This window comes from Zootoca vivipara, chromosome Z, assembly GCF_963506605.1.
Source record: "Zootoca vivipara chromosome Z, rZooViv1.1, whole genome shotgun sequence".
Classification (NCBI taxonomy): Eukaryota; Metazoa; Chordata; class Lepidosauria; order Squamata; family Lacertidae; genus Zootoca; species Zootoca vivipara.
This window is the reverse complement of record NC_083294.1, coordinates 18,267,236-18,285,487: the sequence shown is the minus strand read 5'-3', so window position 1 is coordinate 18,285,487 and position 18,252 is coordinate 18,267,236. Positions and strand designations below refer to the sequence as shown.

The 18,252-nt window shown below is 48.3% G+C and overlaps 1 protein-coding gene across 1 annotated transcript in view; it reads left to right on the top strand.

Moving 5' to 3' along the window:
- Nucleotides 1-460: 460 nt before the first annotated feature.
- Nucleotides 461-18,252, top strand: part of EDA (ectodysplasin A) — a 53,031-nt gene continuing 35,239 nt past the window's right edge. The window contains exon 1 of the mRNA XM_060270586.1: nucleotides 461-957. Coding sequence (XP_060126569.1) covers nucleotides 613-957 — 345 coding nt within the window. The 5' untranslated portion in view covers nucleotides 461-612. The remainder of the gene's footprint in view (nucleotides 958-18,252) is intronic.

Below are 18,252 nucleotides of genomic sequence, written 5' to 3'. Positions count from 1 at the left end.
TTTCACCCCAGCACCGCAACTTCCCCGCACGCCAGGCAGCGAGAGGTGCGGGAGCGAAGGGGGTCGCGGGCCCCCGCATGATGCTGGCGCAGGCAAACTCCGGCTCGGGGGCGGTCTGGCGGCAGCCCTCCAACCGCTGAGGGGGCGGCCCTTGAGGCTGAGCAGCCGCCTCGTAAGGAGGTTTCACTAAGGCTCAGTACGCGAAGGCAGCTGCAGGCAAGGGCTGGAGGAGTCCTCTCGCCTGGAAACCCGGAGCGCCGCTGCTGCCAGCCCGTGTAGGCAGCAGTAGGCAGGGCCATCTGGCTGCAGCGCCCCCAGCAGACTGCCCGCTCAGAAGGCTCCGGCGAAGGGGAGCCCAGCGGGAGCTGCGGCCCCTGGGCCCCTCACAAAGCGGCCCCTCGGGTCCCCCTCCGGCGCAGAGGAGGTTCCACCCACAGGCTCCGCCCCCGCCCCCGCCTCCGGAGCCCGGACGCCCCGAGCGGCCGTCGAGGGAGGCGGAGACAGCCGCGCTCAGCCCCGGCCGGCCGCTCAGCCAGGCACCCAGCCACGGAGGAGCAGGAGGGCCGCAGCCGGAATGGGCAGGCCGCAGTAGCGCCCCCAGGGGCCGGCGCCATGGGCTCGGAGCCGCAAGCCGGAGGAGGAGGAGGCCGAGGTGGCGTCGGGAGCGGCTGCGGCTCCTGCGGCGGGGCCCGGAGGGGCGTGGGGCGGGCGCTGTCGGGCTTCTTCGCGCTCTCGCTGGCGCTGCACCTCCTCACGCTCGGCTGCTATCTTGAGCTGCGCTCCGAGCTTCGCCGCCGGGAGGCGGAGGCCGCCTGGCCGCCAAGACAGAGCAGTGCAGCGCGGACCGCAGACTACGAGGACGGGGCGGCGGCGGGGGCTGCGGGCGAGGTCTCCGGTCCCGGCCGGCCCAAGCAGCGCTTCGCCCAAGAGTCCGGCAGGCAGCGGCAGCAGCAGCAGGTGGGTCCGGCGGTTGGTTGGTGGGGCGCAGGTGGCGCTGGAGGGGCTGCACGAGGCCCCTGCGGCGCTCTCTCGCCCGCTGCACAGGGGCTGCCGGACTCCAGCTCCCAGCGTCCCTGGTCTCTCGCCGCCACGGCGGGGACTGACGGGAGTTGGAGTCCGAGGGCGGGAGGGTCGCAGGTCCAGAGCTCAAGAGGGATGGGGAAGTGGGAGGCCCCTGGTTGGCCCCAACAACCCTCAGGGGGATCGTGGTTTGGCAGCCCGCCTTGTGGTGGCGGCGATGGCGGGGCGGCGGCTTCCTAGAGCAGGCAGTGACTTTTGTGGAGTTGCAGGGAGCCCCTCAGGATCATCTAGTCTAGCACCCTTGCAATGCAGGACTCACAACTAAAAGATCCCGGACGGACGCTGTCCGATCTCTGTTTAAAAGCCTCCAGTGAAGGAGGAGACAATGCCACCTTCTCCCAAGGAGAGCGCTCCTTTACTGAGTTTTGCACATAAGCAAGTGCGAGTCTGTGATTCATTGCGTTGAGATTACAAGAAAGGAAATTCCTACTAAACACTACTTTCTGACAAAGGAGCCAACTCCTAGGGGCCAGGGTCAATGTGCTCCCCCCCATAAAATATTTGAGGGATCTAGAACTCTCCCCCCAAGCTGTAGGGCATGGTCGTTCAAATGATGTGATTGATTATGTGGGACTGGGCTTACCTGTCCCCCATATTTTATTCAAATTGGCACCCCTGCCATCTGATGATAACAGCCATCAATAATGGAACAGAGGCTCCCTCTGAAGAAGATGGCAGACTCTTTTGCTGGAGGTTTTTAAGGAGAGGTCAGATGGTCATAGGACATAGGTCATGGATGCTTCAGTTGAGATTCCTGCAATGTAGGGGATTGGACTAGATGACCCTTTTGGTCACTTCCAACTCTACAGTTCTATGGTTCTACAAGTAATTGTGAAACCCATGTGAATGAACTATTATGGTGTTGGTGGTGGTGTGGTATTCTCTCCACACCACCCCCAATAATTATACCAATATGAGACAATGCAATTTTTGGTTTCCAGTTGCAAAACACCACCAACTTCCAGGCTTTGCTAATTAATTGTGTGCTTGGCAAAGACTGGCCATAAAATAGATGCCTATTTTCAGCTTTTGAGCAGGATCCTGCTCTGTATGCCCAAATGAACTGACTGGGTCATTTTCTTTCTTCTGTACTCCATGAACTTTTCATTGTTGTTCTTTAACAAATGCCTTAAGTCTGCCCAAATGTGATCAGTAACTTTGGGTTCCAGGTAAAGACCAAATGAATAATTATGGGCAGCTGCTGTTCTTTCAGGCTGTTGCTCTGATTACTTCTGATCTGGAGAAGTTGTTGCATTTCAAGACAAGCAGCCCCATCTAACACTTATTTTTAAAAGGATTATTGTTCTTGTGCTGGAATCCTGCTTGTGGATTTCCCATTGAGGCATCTGTTTGGACACTGTGAAAACAGGATGCTGGACCGGATGGGTCCCCTTTGGCCTCATCCAGGAGGGCTCTGCTAATGCTTTTATGGAAACTTCAGGCTCACAGGCTGTCTATTTAGATCCCTAGGTTCTTATGGGCATTTTTGCCACTGTGAGAACAGGATGCTGGACTAGATGGGCCACTGGCCTGATCAAACAGCCAGATTCTTCTAATGTTCTTATATTAACTATCTAATCTCTCCCGCCCCCTGCCCCCCATTTAAAGTAACATGTTTCAGCCTAGATCTGAAGGGGGCTCCTTTGTTTGTTGTAATAAAACAAATCAAGCTGTAGGTATGATTTGATCCTTAAAAAGAGCTACCCATCTTTTTAAAAATGGGTGAACGAATTTACCACTATGGTCAGCAGAGTTGTATGCAGTCATTTGGCGGTATCTTCAACCTTTTCAAAACCAGGACCCACTTTTAGTCCAAACATGCATTTGGGGATCAATTTCTGGACCTTGTTTTTACTCTATGTCTGCAAGGTGGTAGGGCTCCTGTTGCAAACCACCTTGCATCAGGCCATAAACTGCTAATGTCTCCTAACCTCCCAGCTGAAGACTGATGCTTTGTAACAAACATTTTCAACCTTTTGAGTTCATGGCTCCCTTGACCAACTGCATTCTTTCTGCGGCTCCCCTGTGGGGCTCAGAAGCCCAGTTATGTCACCCCTTGCCTGCAGAGCTGGCAGTCTCTCACCCTTTTTCGAATACCCTCCCTTGTGGAGTGTTCCCTCAGCCTCCTCTCCTCTTCCCCTCTCCTTGTGAGTCCTCAGAGCAGCCACTGCTGCCGCCCCTGATCTCTGACCTGCCCCAAAGAGAGGTCTCCTGGTGACCCCCAGGGGCCTGGGAAGAGGATGCCTCCAGCCTTAGCAGCCCAACAGAGACTGGCCAAAGGTGAACATGATGCCTGCACCTCACCTTGGGTGCCACCGGGCCTGCATGGCATAAGGTCTCCCCTTGCCTGTAGAGCGGGCAGCCCCATACCCTTTAAAACACCCTCCCTTGTGGAGCATTCCCTCAGTATCCTCTCCTCTCTCATTGGGAGTCCTCTGGGCAGCAGCACCCCCCAAAAAAGATGTGCATCCTCATGTCACCCCATAGGGGCCTGGAAAGAGGATGCCCCCAGACTTAGCTGCCTGACAGAGACTGGCCAAAGGTGAACCTCACATACATGGTGGAAGGACTCACCTTCAGTGCAGGGCACTCAGCTCTGAGGCAGGCATTGCACACAGCCAGCACAAGAAAAGCCAGTGCGCTGCTTGCTTGCCTGCCTGCCCGGCCTCCCACTTGTCCGCCCATTCCCAACAGCCAGGTCTGACAGACTGGTTGGCTGGGCTCCCTCACCCACTTGCTTGCTTACTCCGAGGCAGCCTCAACTCCTGGCAGCCAGCACTCCCAGAGGCACCATTCACCTGTGGAGCTTATAGCCAGGGCTGCTGCAGCAAACAGCCACACAAGCCTTTGGGAGGCAGAGGTGCAAGAGGGCATCAGAGGAGGGAGGGGAGAAAAGAGGGACAGAGGCCAATATTGCCCGCGGCACCCCTGACCATCATTCAAGGAACCCCAGGGTGCTATGACACACTGGTTGAAAACCACTGCTCTGAAATATCAAGAAGCTGTGTTTTTTAATGGCATGATTTATTTGTTGCATTTATATCCTCACTTTTTTTCCAAGGGGCTCAAAGTAGCAAACATGGTTCTCCACCATCTCATTTAATCTCCACAACAACTTTGTGAGGTAGGTTATGTTGAGTCAGTGACTGGGCACCCCAAGGTTACTCCCAGTGAGCTTCATGGTTATGTGCAGATCTGAACTCTAGTCTTTTCCCAGGTTCTTGTCCAACACTCTAACCACCATGCCACACTAGCTCTAACCCAGTGGTTCCCAACTTTTTTTGACCATGCCCCACGTAAGCATCACTAAAATCCTGGTGTCTCCCCCCCCCCTGTGACATATAATTCTTATTATTCAAAAAATGAACTGCTATTCACGTGGAGGAAGCCTTAATGGTCATTCACCTTGCCCCACTTAAAAATCAAATTGCCCCCCTGTGGGGTGTTTTGGGAACCACAGTTCTTTCCCCTTGTTCATAATTTGACGTAAGCACAGCAATTTCTATAGAAGCTGAAATGACAAGGAGTCTCATGGCAAGGCTGACTGGCCCTTGACAAATTGTCTTGGGCCTGGCCTGATCCATGAAATACCAGTAAGTTTGCATTCTGCATATCATTCTGCAAGTAGACAATGGATATATAAGCACTGCTTTATTTTGGAAACTGAAGCTCCCTGTGTCTGTGTTCCCCTGGCTCCAACTCATAATCCATTATCTTACTTTATTTTATTTATTTGCATTTACATGCCACCTTTTTTCTCTAAGGAGTTCAAGGTAGTAAGCATTATTCTCCCCTCCCCATCCAGTCTTCAAAACAACCCTGTGAGGTAGGTTAGGCTCAACTATGAAGGCTACTAGGTAAGCTTGGGGGTAGTCACTGCCTCTCAGCCTAACCTACCTCACAGCCAGTGTTTGAAATTCGCCAAGCGCATTTTGCACCTGGCTTTCAACCATTTGTGACCACCTGGGTGCCAGGATAGCGCCTGACATCTTCACCCTCTGGGAATCATTGGATCTTGACTGTTTTCACACACTAATACCCCATCCTGTAGAACACTTATCAGTTATATTTCATCTGCACAATCAGAATGAATTTCTGGAACCAAACGGCTTTTTCTGTGCAGCCTGAACAGGAGCAGTCACCATTAAGAAAAAGAGTCTGGAATAGGCCATAGTATATATGTGGACTATCCCTGGTTCAAGAGACTTTTCTTGTTTAAGTTTTCAAAGCTCTTCACCTAGCTCTTCTGAACTAGCCAGATATTTAAATGAGAATCACAGTCATTATTTGAAAAATAAGACCTTAGAGCTGTCATGCCGTCAAATGGCAACTAGACATTCTGTTTGGGGGACTGAAACCTTGGTTTAACGGGCCATTTGGTGTCTAGCTTCTATATCTGAGTTTCTAACACCTCTCACCACATGGTTGTTAAGGTGATCAAATGAGGAGGAAGAGAGGACCCTGGATGCCACCTTGAGTTCTTTGTAGAGGAAAACATAGGATAGAAATGCAAATAAATAAATAAATAAACGCCAAGCAAATTTCAAGCTAATAAGAGCTTGTGGGTTTATCATGCAGGGATATAATGTTCTTAAGCACCTTCATAAGCAAAAGGATAAAACCCATCCAATTTGCCACTTAAGAGCTTCCCCTGGTGCTTTCCTCTGTTTGCTTATAGTATATGGACCATTGCCAAGTTTTGTAAGAAATACCCACAGGCTAAGTTGCATATATCATGTCTATTAAAACTGACAGTAAATCTGTAAACAGTTCTTCCAGAGCACCTCTTGCATCTTTTCAGAGAGCAGAGCGCCCTGCGCATCTTTTCAGAATTAGTACACTACCTATTTGTAAAAAGCTCTAAGCAGTTTATGCAAAGCATACATTAAAATAATCAATTAAAAAAGAAGTTAAAAGGAAGTAGTCCTAAAAAAATCAAAATGTGAATAAAACCAGCAGTTTAAAATATACATTATTTTAAAAATTATATCAACATGCATGTCTGCTTTACATAACTGGGTGTGTCAGGAGTGGCTCAGGACTTCATGTCTGCCATGGCAACCATGGGTCTGTCCCAAATAATTTCTGACCCGGTCCATGCTGCAGGGCACAGTCTGGATTTGGTTTTCTGTCCTGGATTGGCTGATGGTGATCTTAAGAGTGGAGGAACTTTCTATAGTTCCATCGTCATGGTCAGATCACTACCTGGTGGGCTGTAGACTAACTGGAACTCAGAACCTCTGCAGTGGTTGGGGACCAACCACGATGGAGTTTCCTATTTCCTTGGCAGGCATTTTTTTTTTTTTGAAGTAGGGTTGCCATATTTTGACAATCAAAAAAAGAGGACACATTTGCCTTATGACCATGTGCTCTGGCACACACCACAGCGCCCTGTTGTGCCAGAAGCAGTTTAGTCATGCTGGCCACATGACCTGGAAAGCTGTCTGTGGACACACACCGGCTCCCTTGGCCTAAAGTGAGATCAGCGCCGCACCCCTTGGTTGCCTTTACCTTTACCTTTTACTGGGGAATTAGCTCTCAACATTAATAATCCCTGCCAGGCCAACCAGCCTGCAAAACAAGCACCGCCTCAGTGCAGTGGTTAAGAATCACTAATATACCGGTCGCCCACTCAGTTCAGTGGCAACCATTAATATGTTAAGTCTGCCTGTAAAAAAATAATGTGCAGGCAGGTTTTAATCAGTTCCCAGAAATAGAAGAAGCATTACAAACAAATTACATGACAAATATTTTTAAAGCCGAATGCTCATTAAGGGGGATGTGCACATTAAATGCACCTTAAAATTGTAAACATTTTGCTCATAAAACTCAGCTCAACCATTATTCCAATGTGATCGAGACCTCTTACCCCTCTGGCTAGCAGGTAGCAAAAGAAATACATAAGTGTGTGCTTGTGGGGTGAGGGGTAGGGGGCTGGCAAACAGAAGAGAAGGGCAGAGGGGGCAGCAGCCACAAGCTGACATTGGTGGGACACAGTTTCCGATCCCTATGTTTACAGGCGGTTGTCAAGTTGCAAATGCAGGTGGGGGGGAAGCAGGGGCGTGCCTACCACTAAGCCACTGCGCAAGGAGAGAGGCACTTGAGGCGAACAGAGCCAAGGAGACCCGGAGCCACTGCAGGAGAGGGCGAGTGGTGGACTTGTCTCACATGCCACATTTAGCTGGGTTAGGCGGGGTGGGGGGAGAGAAGAAGTGATGGGTTTTTAAAAGAAAGGAAAGCAAAATTTGGCAAGAGTCTGATTAAAACAAACGCACATTTGCACTGAGGCCTAGAGCCTCTTCTGAAACGCACCACCTCCGTCCCCCCTCACTGCACGGCGGCAGGCATTTGGGGCCTTAACTTTCCGCCTATTTGCACACACCATGCTCTCCTCAGGCCCCCCCGCTGTCACCCAGCCGCCTTCCATTCTCGCCCCGCCCTGCCCCCCCCATATGACAAATAAACATTAGACAGTTTTAACCAACAATAGCCAACCTACATTTTAAATCCTCTTCGGCCGATTTGAAAGGTATAGCTTTGGTTTGGTACACACACCCTGCCACACACTCCAAATATGCTGGGCTTTCCTGCCGACTTTCGACTGGGGTTACATCTAAGCCTCCCCACCTTAGTCTTCCAGCCAACCACCACACCATTTAAAAAGCGAGACTATTTGGGGAAAGGAAGCAGCGTGGGGAAATCACTGATTAAACGTTCACGATCCGATCAATGTTTAACTGCAGGGGTGCTTTTCGTGACCGTGTGCCGCATTAGGTGCAGCGAGGTTAGTATAAGACTTCCTCACTTCAGTTCTGCAGGAAAAGCCCAATTTCCTGAGCACACCCATGGGAAAGTGGGGGCATGCGGCGGTGGCACCCTCCCCTCCCTTCTTCTTTTCTTTTCCTTCAATAAAGGTAGTTCCACCCATGCCCAGAGCAGGCGTCTTTCCCAGCAAGCAAGGCCTTGGATGTCTCACCCCATCCCACCATGCTTGCTTGCTTGCTCTCTGTCGTTGTTGCTGCTGCTGCTTGCAAGCCACTGCCTCGGCTGCCAGAGTTCCCCCTGCAACTTCAGCACCTGCCTATGATAAAGCTGCAGAGCTCTCCAAAGCAGCAGAAGCACCGCCACTGGACGCTGCACGCCCCTTCTTCGTCCCAGAGCAGCTGCTGTCAGCGGCCTCATGGAGAGCATAGAACAGATGTTCTTGGGCAGCAGGAAAAAAATCTGGGCATTTTGCATTATTTTAAAAATCCACCTGGGCAGAAATTTTAAACCTTGAAAAAAGGACGTATCCGGGGAAAATCTGGACATATGCTGACCCTATTTCAAGCTCTGGTAGACCTTTGGGATGGAGAAATGACCTGGGTGGCAACCAGGCCCATGGTTCTCTAGGGACCTGGTGATCATGCAGTATGTGAGATGGGGACTAGAGTGATTTTGGCGGGAACTCTGAATGAGTCCCAACAAACACAGGCGATTTGAAGGTCTATTTTGTATGGCGTTGTGGCAGCAAAGAGATCTTTTTCTCTGCCATCAGCGAGGAGCCATCCACTAAAACTGTTTTGGATGGTCAGGGGTATTTTATACTCTGTCCCACAGGAGAAGAATTTAGACTTGGCTCTGTTCTGACTTGGATGCTGGAGTAGATATGCATGTAACCTTGGCCCCTGCTTGTCCAGTGTTAATAGATACGTTTCGATTGTGGATGTGGGCAGGATCCTGGAAGTGTGAGAGCAAACACATCTGTGTCAGCACCTTGCCTTTCCTGGCTCATCAAAAGCGGGTGAGGGGAGTGGTCACAGCCTCCTTACAACTAGGCAAGGTTGCAGTGTTCCTAAAGGAGGCAGCTATAAGACCTCTATTGAAAAAGCCCTCCCTGAATCACACTGCATTGTATAAATATTGACCAGTCTCCAATATTCCACTTCTGGGCAACTTACTGGAGCATATCATCTCGGCTCCGGGGGTTTCTGGAGGAGATGGATTATCTAGATCCATTTCAATTGGGTTCAGACCTGGTTGTGGGACAGAGATGGCTTTGGTCATTGTGAGAACTGGACATGGGAGGTGTCCCTGTTGCTTCTTCTGGAGCTCTTGGTAACTTTCAATAACAACCATGGTATCCTGCTGGGCCACCTTTCTGGGATGGGACTTGGAAGCACTGTAAATTGTATGAAATCATCATCATCATCATCTGGCTTGGTGGCAAATCACAGCCAGTCAGGCCTCTGTTGACAGTATCAGTCTACAACATTCCAGGCAAAGTGGAAGGGAATAATTCCCGGCTTCATAGGCTCCAGTAGCTGGACCGCTGCATCCAAGCTCTCCTGATCCAGGTGTGGTTGCCACTGTCTTGCCAGCCACCACAGGTGAAAAGCACTCATCCAGTGATGGGACAGGAGGAGTATATAACATAAGATGTGCCTGCTGGATCAGGCCAATGGACCGTCTACATCAGGCATCCCCAAACTGCAGCTCTCCAGATGTTTTGGCCTACAACTCCCATGATCCCTAGCTAACAGGACTAGTGGTCAGGGATGATGGGAATTGTAGTCCAAAACATCTGGAGGGCCGAAGTTTGGGGGTGGCTGGTCTACATCATCCTGTTCTCACAGTGGCCAACCAGATGCCTCAGATGGAAACCCACAGGCAGGATTTGAGCAAAAGAGCAGCACTTTCCCCTACTGGGTTCTCTGCAACTGGTATTCAGAAGCACTGCTACCTCCAACTGTAAAAGCTGGTAGCAATGGATAGCCCTCCATGAATTTGTCTTATTTCTCTTTTAAAGCCATCTTGGTTGGCTGCCATCACTGCCTCCTTTGATTGTGAGTTCCATAGTTCTTAGAATCATAGAAGAGTTGGAGTGGCCCTGAGGGTTGTCTAGTCCAACCCTCTGCAATGCAGAAATCTCTACTAGATCATATGTGGCAGGTGGCCATCCAACCTATACTTAAAAACCTTCAAGGAGGGAGAGTCATCTTCCGAATTTGTTCCACAGTTCTTAACATCAGAAAGCTCTTCCTGACGTTTAGTCAGAATCTCCTTTCTTGTAACTGGAAGCCATTGTTTCAGGTCCTACCTTCTGGAGCAGGAGAAAACAAGCTTGCTCCATCTTCGATTTGAAAGATTTTTAGGTATAATATCTCCTCTCACAGTCCCCTTTATCCAGGCTAAGCATTCCCAAATCCCTCCACTGTTGCTCCTAAGGTTTGAAAAAGAAGAATATGTAATATGGTCATAGGCAGGCATAAAGTAAAAGCACCTACATACATCATAAGTAAAAAGGTAAAGGGACCCCTGACCGTTAGGTCTAGTCATGGACGACTCTGGGGTTGCGGCGCTCATCTCGCTTTACTGGCCGAGGGAGCCTGTGTACAGCTTCTGGATCATGTGGCCAGCATGACTAAGCCGCTTCTGGTGAACCAGAGCAGCGCATGGAAACGCCGTTTAACTTCCCACTGGAGCAGCACCTATTTATCTACATGCACTTTGATGTGCTTTCGAACTGCTAGGTTGGGAGGAGCAGGGACCCAGCAACGGGAGCTCACCCATTGCAGGGATTCAAACCGCTAACCTTCTGATCGGCAAGCCCTATGGTTTAGACCACAGCACCACCTGCGTCCCTATACATATATGAGTAGAGCATGCTAAATAGGCAATAGGGCAACTATAGAAGTAAAGGGTACACATACTCATTCTCTCAGTTACGACAGATCAGCATAAGATAAAAACAGGCTTTGTTTCCTTTATCATTTTGGTTACCCTAGTCTCCACACATCATAAAGACGATGTTGAACAACAACGGGCCCAGGACAGAACCCTGCAACACCCTACTTGGGACTTTTTTCCAGGATGAGGAATCATTAGTAAGCATGCTTTGGGTTTGGTCAGTTAACCAGTTACAAATCCACCTAACAGTTACCAGCTTCTCTGCAAGAATGTCATGGGGAACTTTGTCAAAAGCTGTACTGAAATCAAGATACACTGTGTCCACAGCCTTGCCTGAAGTCTCTGGAGTTTCTAGTCCTTGTCAAAATATCAAATTACCGTATATGTAATTTTCTCCACTAGAGTTTATTTCAGAGTGAGTGGTACCAAGCTGACCAAGCATCCAGCGTAAGGTTTTGCATTTTTTTCCATTGAGTTGCAATGACTACTGGTACTTGTGCTCTCAAGATCAAATATACAACCAATTCGTTTGACATAAAACACATTCAGTAGCATTACTTTTGGACAAGAAACAAGGGTTTCTTTAGTATTATTTATCATTTCTGTCAAAATTAAATCTCCTCCAAATCTTACACCTACTTACATTCCCACCATAAATGATAATCACAGGGAATAAAGGTAAAGGTAAAGGGACCCCTGACCATTAGGTCTAGTCGTGACCGACTCTGGGGGTGCGGCACTCATCTTGCTCTATTGGCCGAGGGAGCCAGCGTACAGCTTCTAGGTCATGTGGCCAGCATGACTAAGCCGCTTCTGGCGAACCAGAGCAGCACACGGAAACGCCGTTTACCTTCCTGCCAGAGCGGAACTATTTATCTACTTGCACTTTGACGTGCTTTCGAACTGCTAGGTTGGCAGGAGCTGGGACCGAGCAATGGGAGCTCACCCCGTAGCGGGAATTCGAACCACCGATCGCCAAGCCCTAAGCTCTATGGTTTATTCGTAGTTTATTAATTATGGAAAATGTGCTTGAGATTTCCAAAACTTTCTAAGAATTGGATGATCTAGACCTGGGCTACGGTCCCTCTGCATCAGTTTTCCCTGGACCTTTGCTTTGACAGCCCCTCGAGACATAACCCAAAGGACACAATAGTGACCTGCCTTGCAAGATTGGTGCAGTCCTAGTTTGTGTGCAAAATGCAACACAATTCTTCCAACAGAAAGTGCTGTAGAGGTGACACATACTGAGTTACTAAACATAAAAGTTATTCTGATTTTTGGCAAACTCTCCTGCCTTTGGGCTTCATGGATCTAATCCAGGAGATGAATTATGGAATCAACAGTGTCTCCAACTCAAGGGGCTTTGCTGAGAGCTTGCCAGCTATTACTATTTCCAAGGAGAGTCTAAACTATTCTTTCAGAAAAAAATATCTGAGCTAAACCTGTCAAACACCAGTGCATGTTTTTCCATAACAAGTGACTCAAGGAGCCTTGTCTCAGCCCCATTACAAAAGAGTATTTATCTGGTGCCGATGGCAACTTGCTCGAAACTAACATAATGCTCATACAGGCATAGGATTGTAGGGTTTGTTGGAAAGGACCCACAAGGTTCATCTAGTCCAACCCCCTGCAATGCAGGAATCACAGCCAAAGATTCACTGACAGGTAGTCATCCAACCTATGTTTAAAAACTTCCAATGAATCATAGAAGTGTAGGGCTAGAAGGGGCCTCAAGGGCCACTCTGTCATGCAGGAATTGCAAACCAAACTTTTAGCGAGGAACATTTGTGCAGGACTTGACAGAATAGGATCCTCTCCCCATTCAGTAGATCTGGGTCACATCTCAATTCTAGGGTCTTGCTGCCTCTGTCCTGTGGTCCATTCAGGTTATGGGAAGGAGATGGGCTTGGCAACCCCGATGGATGACCTAACACCACAAACTAGATGGAGGGGAAAGTGTGTTTCTGATGATTATGATGAACCTCTTTCTGTATTCCTTCATTATATTACTAATTGGCTGTCATGAGCCAGAGTCAAGAGTAGGTCAGTAATAAAATACCCGGTGTCATTGAAGTTAACTCTTTAATACAAATAAATAAGTGCAGGCCTAGTGATCGCAGCACCTCTTCCCAGTAGGTCTTGCCCCGATGAGGCAGTTGTGAGGACTAAAGGTCCCAACCTTCTCACGATGTTTAAGGCTCGTCCCCCAGCAACCCAAGGCTTTGTCTTCTTGCCTCTGTTGCTCCACTCTCTTCATTTCTCTGCGTGTTCTGGGAGAACAGCAGGGAGGGGAGCAGGTTGCAGCAGGAGGGAGAGACTCCCTTCTTCAGCAGCCTGCCTCATCTCTGGCTCCTGGCTCCCTTTCTCTCCTTCCTCTGCCTCTAGACTGCTCTCTGCCACAGCCTCTTCCTGCTCACTAAACTCTGTTACCTCTTCAGGTTCCGACACCTTCTCCTCCCAGTCTACCCCCTCTTTTCCCTCTCAGCCTCCCACCAGGTCAGAGGGCACCATACACCACTGATTAGAGGATTGCATGCTAATTCTATCCAGGAGCCCATCCTTACAGTTGCCTGCTGTAGTCCCATCTGCTTACTCCAGCAACTGTCTCCTGTACAATATAATTCCCACCTTCTTCCCTTGCAGCAAGACGGCTCCTTGCTCCTCTCTGGTCCAGCTTGTGCTTTTAAAGGGGCCAGTGTACCTGCCAGATCGCCTTATACCATATAGGCCCACTCAACCGCTTCAGCCAGCAGCAACGACACTGTTACAGATGCCACATAATACCCATTCCGCATTTGTAAGGACTCAGTCATTTAGTGTGGCAGCATCCGCACTTTGGAGCTTCCTGCCTTTGACATCAAGCAGGGAGCCTTCATTCTATTCTTTTTGGTGCCTGCTAAAAACATGATTCTATGAAAAATCATTACCTGTGAGTCCTGCATTGCAATGGGTTGGGCTAGATGAACCTCTGGGGGTCTCTTCCAGCCCTACAATTCTATGAATGTTCTGGAGAACTGAACGCTACTTGCCAGCCACACCTATCAGCCTTTGCAATCTGGCTGCTTGCATCAACCGAGAGGCGAAACCTCAGCTGTAATTTGAAGCAGCGTTCCAATGGGGCTCATTATGAGTGGCAGGCACGGTGCAAAGTTTGCTGAGCTCAGGCCCTTTTGAGGTTTAGGCTGCAAAAAACTCCAGTGAAACCACAAGAAAGGCCGAGGGTGCATAATTGAGCAGGTGGAACAAATTTGTTAAATCTGTTATTATGGGGGGGGGGGAGACAGCAACTTGCTTTCAAGCAGTAAATCAATCCGTGGCTCGTTGTTCCTTCAGTTGCAGGAGGACTGCAAGGAGTCTAAAAATATCAACAAATGGCAAGCAAAAATCCCTAAAGAACTGCTTCAAATTAGCGCCCCAAGGTTGCCAGGGCTGGTGACGCGGCACAGTTCAAAGCGTATTGAGACATCTCTCACGACACAGATGTTTATGGTGAGAGTCGATGTGCAGAATTAGCTTGGGCTTCAGATAAATGAAATGTAACTGTAGCTCATGGGCCCAGCCAGGAGTCATAGGTCTCATTTATATTGTATCTGCACCAGAAATTGATAACGTGTTCTGTAACTGTTTCATTACCATAAGCGCTTAGTTAAACTATGGAACTTTCTCCTGCCAGGAGGCAGTGATGGCCACAAACCTAGATGGCTTTAAAAGAGGACCGGACAAATTTATGGAGGGCTAGGCCAGGCACCCCCAAACTTCGGCCCTCCAGATGTTTTGGACTACAATTCCCATCATCCCTGACCACTGGTCCTGTTAACTAGGGATCATGGGAGTTGTAGGCCAAAACATCTGGAGGGCCGCAGTTTGGGGATGCCTGGGCTAGGCTATTGATGGCTATTAGCCATGGTGGCTTTGCTCCTCCTTCATGGTCAGAAGCAGCAATGCTTCTGTATACCACTTGCTGGAAACTGCAGGAGGAGAGAGTTGCTCTTGTCCTTGAATGCTGCTTGTGGGTTTTCCCTAATAGGCATCTGGTCAGTCACTGTGAGAAGAGGATACTGGATTGCATGGTTCCCCATACCTAATCCTGCAGGCTGTTCTTATGATCTTATGAAATACTTGCTATCCTGCTAGAAGAATGCCCTGCGTTATGTTAGTGACCACTGTACAATTTCTGTTCTCATCCTGAAGCAAAGTTCTTAACCCGAGGTACTATTTCTGGGTTAGCAGAGTCTGTAACCTGAAGCGTCTGTAACCTGAAGCGTCTGTAACCCGAGGTACCACTGTAAATAATAAAGTAATCATTATCATCATCATTATCATCATCATCAAGATCAAGATCAAGACGTTTAGCAACAACAGGCCCAGGACAGAACCTTAAAGCACCCCACTTGCCGTCCTTTTTTTCCAGGATGATAAGGAACCAGCTTCTCATGGGAACTTTTATCAAAAGCCTTACTGAAATCAAGATACACTATGTCCACAGCATTCTCCTGATCACCAACGCTATCAAAACAGGGAAACATGTCTGGCATGACTTACTTTTGGGAAACCCATGCTGTGTCTTATTAATCACACCATCCTTTTCTAAGAGCTCACAGACCAACTGCTTAATTACCTGTTCTAGGGCCTTTTCTGAAATCAATGTCAACCTCACCAGTCGGCAGTTACCTGGGTCTTCTTTCCCCCTCTTTCTGAAGATGGAGGCAACATTTTCCTGCCTCCAGTCTGCAGGGACGTCATCTATTCTCCGTGAATTATCAAAAATTACAGACAGAGGCTCTGATATTATATCCGCAAACTCCTTTAGTACCCTTGGGTGCAACTCATCAGGGCCTGGAGATTTGAATTCATTTAGGTCAGGGTTCCCCAAACTAAGGCCCGGGGGCCGGATGCGGCCCAATCACCTTCTAAATCCGGCCCGTGGATGGTCCGGGAATCAGCATGTTTTTACATGAGTAGAATGTGTTCTTTTATTTAAAATGCATCTCTGGGTTATTTGTGGAGCCTGCCTGGTGTTTTTACATGAGTAGAATGTGTCCTTTTATTTAAAATGCATCTCTGGGTTATTTGTGGGGCATAAGAATTCATTCATTATTTTTTTCAATATATAGTCCGGCCCCCCACAAGGTCTGGACTGGCCCCCTGCTGAAAAAGTTTGCTGACCCCTGATTTAGGTGTTTCCTTATCACCTCTTTCCCTATCTTTGGCTACAGCTCCCTCCTTACATCATTTATTCTTTTATCACTAGGTTGGGTACTGCTTTCCTTTTGGGTGAAAACAGAAGCAAAGTAGGGGTTGAGCAGTTCCACCTTCTCTGTGTCATCCAATAGCATTTCTCTTTCTTCTCCATGCACAGGAGGAGCTGTTACTTGCTTGTTCTTCCTCTTGCCTTGAACGTTGCCAAATAACCTCTCTTGTAAGAAGCCTGAGCTCATTCTGAGCTTTAGCCCGCCTAATATTCACCCTACAACTTTTGGCTCCTTGTGTATACTCCTTTGTGATTTCCACTTTCTTACATTTCTTATACATGCCCTTCTTAAATCTCAGCTCATCTTTAAGCTCTTTATGCAGCTATACTGGTTTCTTTAGATGCCTCCCACTTTTCTTGTTGAAATTGCCTGCATTTGGGCATTCAGTATTTCAGCTTTAAGAAACTACCATCCATCTTGAACTCTCCTTCACTGGCACTTTTTAAACAGGGGTAGGAATGTACGTATGTCATGCATTCTTAAGCTGTGATATCTGCATTGCAAGGGGTTGGACTAGATGATCCTTGGTGCCCCTTCCAGCACTACAATCCTATGATTCTATTCTATGAGGTGTTTACAACGGCTATAGAGTGTGAAACGTTGGGCTTCTTTTCTGGAAGGGGGAATAAAATGTATTTTGGACATCTCATCTTAGCTGGGTTACTTGAGCATCCCAGAGGCAAAATATTAGAAGCTGTTGCTTAAATGAATTCCATTCACATCAACTTGTTCTTTGGCTGTGAAGTTGCTTTTCTTTTTGGTTTGCTGTTTTTCATCTCTGAATCTTTTTCTTCTTCTTCATTCCTCTAATCCCTTAAATTGTTTATCTAAGATTTTTCTCAGATTTGCAAATACCATCCTCTTTAGTAAGCGGTACAAGGAATGGCTAATGTAGATAATATCATGTTTCTGGCTTCACGGTCTTCCTATGATGGAAAGCCTAGAAACTAAAAAATAAAAGTTGTGGAGCCTGCTCCGGTCTCATGTTTGCTAGAATCCCTGGGAGGAGCGGAATGAGGTTGTTGTGGACTGCAGATTCTGTTTGCTCTGTCCAACAGGCCACTTCAATCCTCATTAGGAAAGGAATTGAAAATAAAGCTGCCAGTATCATAATGCCCCATTATACAAATCTATGGTACAACTGCACTTGAAATATACTGTGGGCAGTTCTGATCGCCTCAGCTCCAAAAGCATATTGGGAAAGGTTCAGAAAAAGACACCCACCTTTCTCACCTTTTCTCAAAACTAAAAAGTCCTGTACGATGCAACCACAGGGGCGTTGTTCCATTGAAAAACACCCCTATGAAGAAAGGTTGCACCCTATAGGACTTTTTAGTTTTGAGAAAAGGTGAGAAAGAGGCAATGTGATATATTAGCAGGGAGAAAGTGGATAGAGGAAAGTTTTTCTCCCTCTCTTGAAAGATAATCAGGGGTGCTGCAGACAATACTGGCCTCTTTCCCTCTTTCCTTCCTTCTCTCCCTCCTTTGCCTCCCAAAGACTTGTGCAGCTGTTTGCCTCAGGTTCACCTTTGACCATCTTCATCAGGCTGCTAAGTCTGGGGGCATCCTTTTTCCAGGCCCCTGCAAGGCGACATGAGGCACCTCTCTTTGGGGTGGGGTGGGTTGCTGCCCAGAGCACTCCGAATGAGAGAGGAGGCGATGCTGAGGGGGACACTCCAGAAGGGAGGGTAAAGTAGTACCTTGTTTTGAGACCGGGATCCGTTCCAGAGCCCCAAACGCTTGGCAAAAGTGACACTCGACAAAGTGCCGTTCTGCGCACACACACGGAGTGGTTTGTGCTTCTGCACATGCGCGATTTAACACTTCTGCGCATGTGCGAGCGGCAAACCCAGAAGTAACCTGTTTGGTACTTCCGGGTTTGCTGCGGATGTTCACCGAAATGGACGCTCCATGGTGCGGACGTTTGCGGAGGTATTACTGTATTTGAAAAGGGGTGGGGGCTGCCCACTCTCCAGATATGCTGTGACATAACTGGGCTTCTGAGCCCCACAGGGGAACCATAGAAAGAATGTAGTTGGACAAGGGAGCTATGGACTCAAAAAAGTTGAAAACCTCTGGTTTAGACAAATCCACTGAGAAAGAGGATTATCAATGGCTTCTAGCCACAATGGTTATGCTCTACCCAGAAAATGCTCATTGATGGTTCCTCAGCATCCTGGAAAAAAGAAACAAGTGGAGTACTGTCCTGCGCCTGCCATTGTTCAACATAATTATAAACAACTTGGATGTA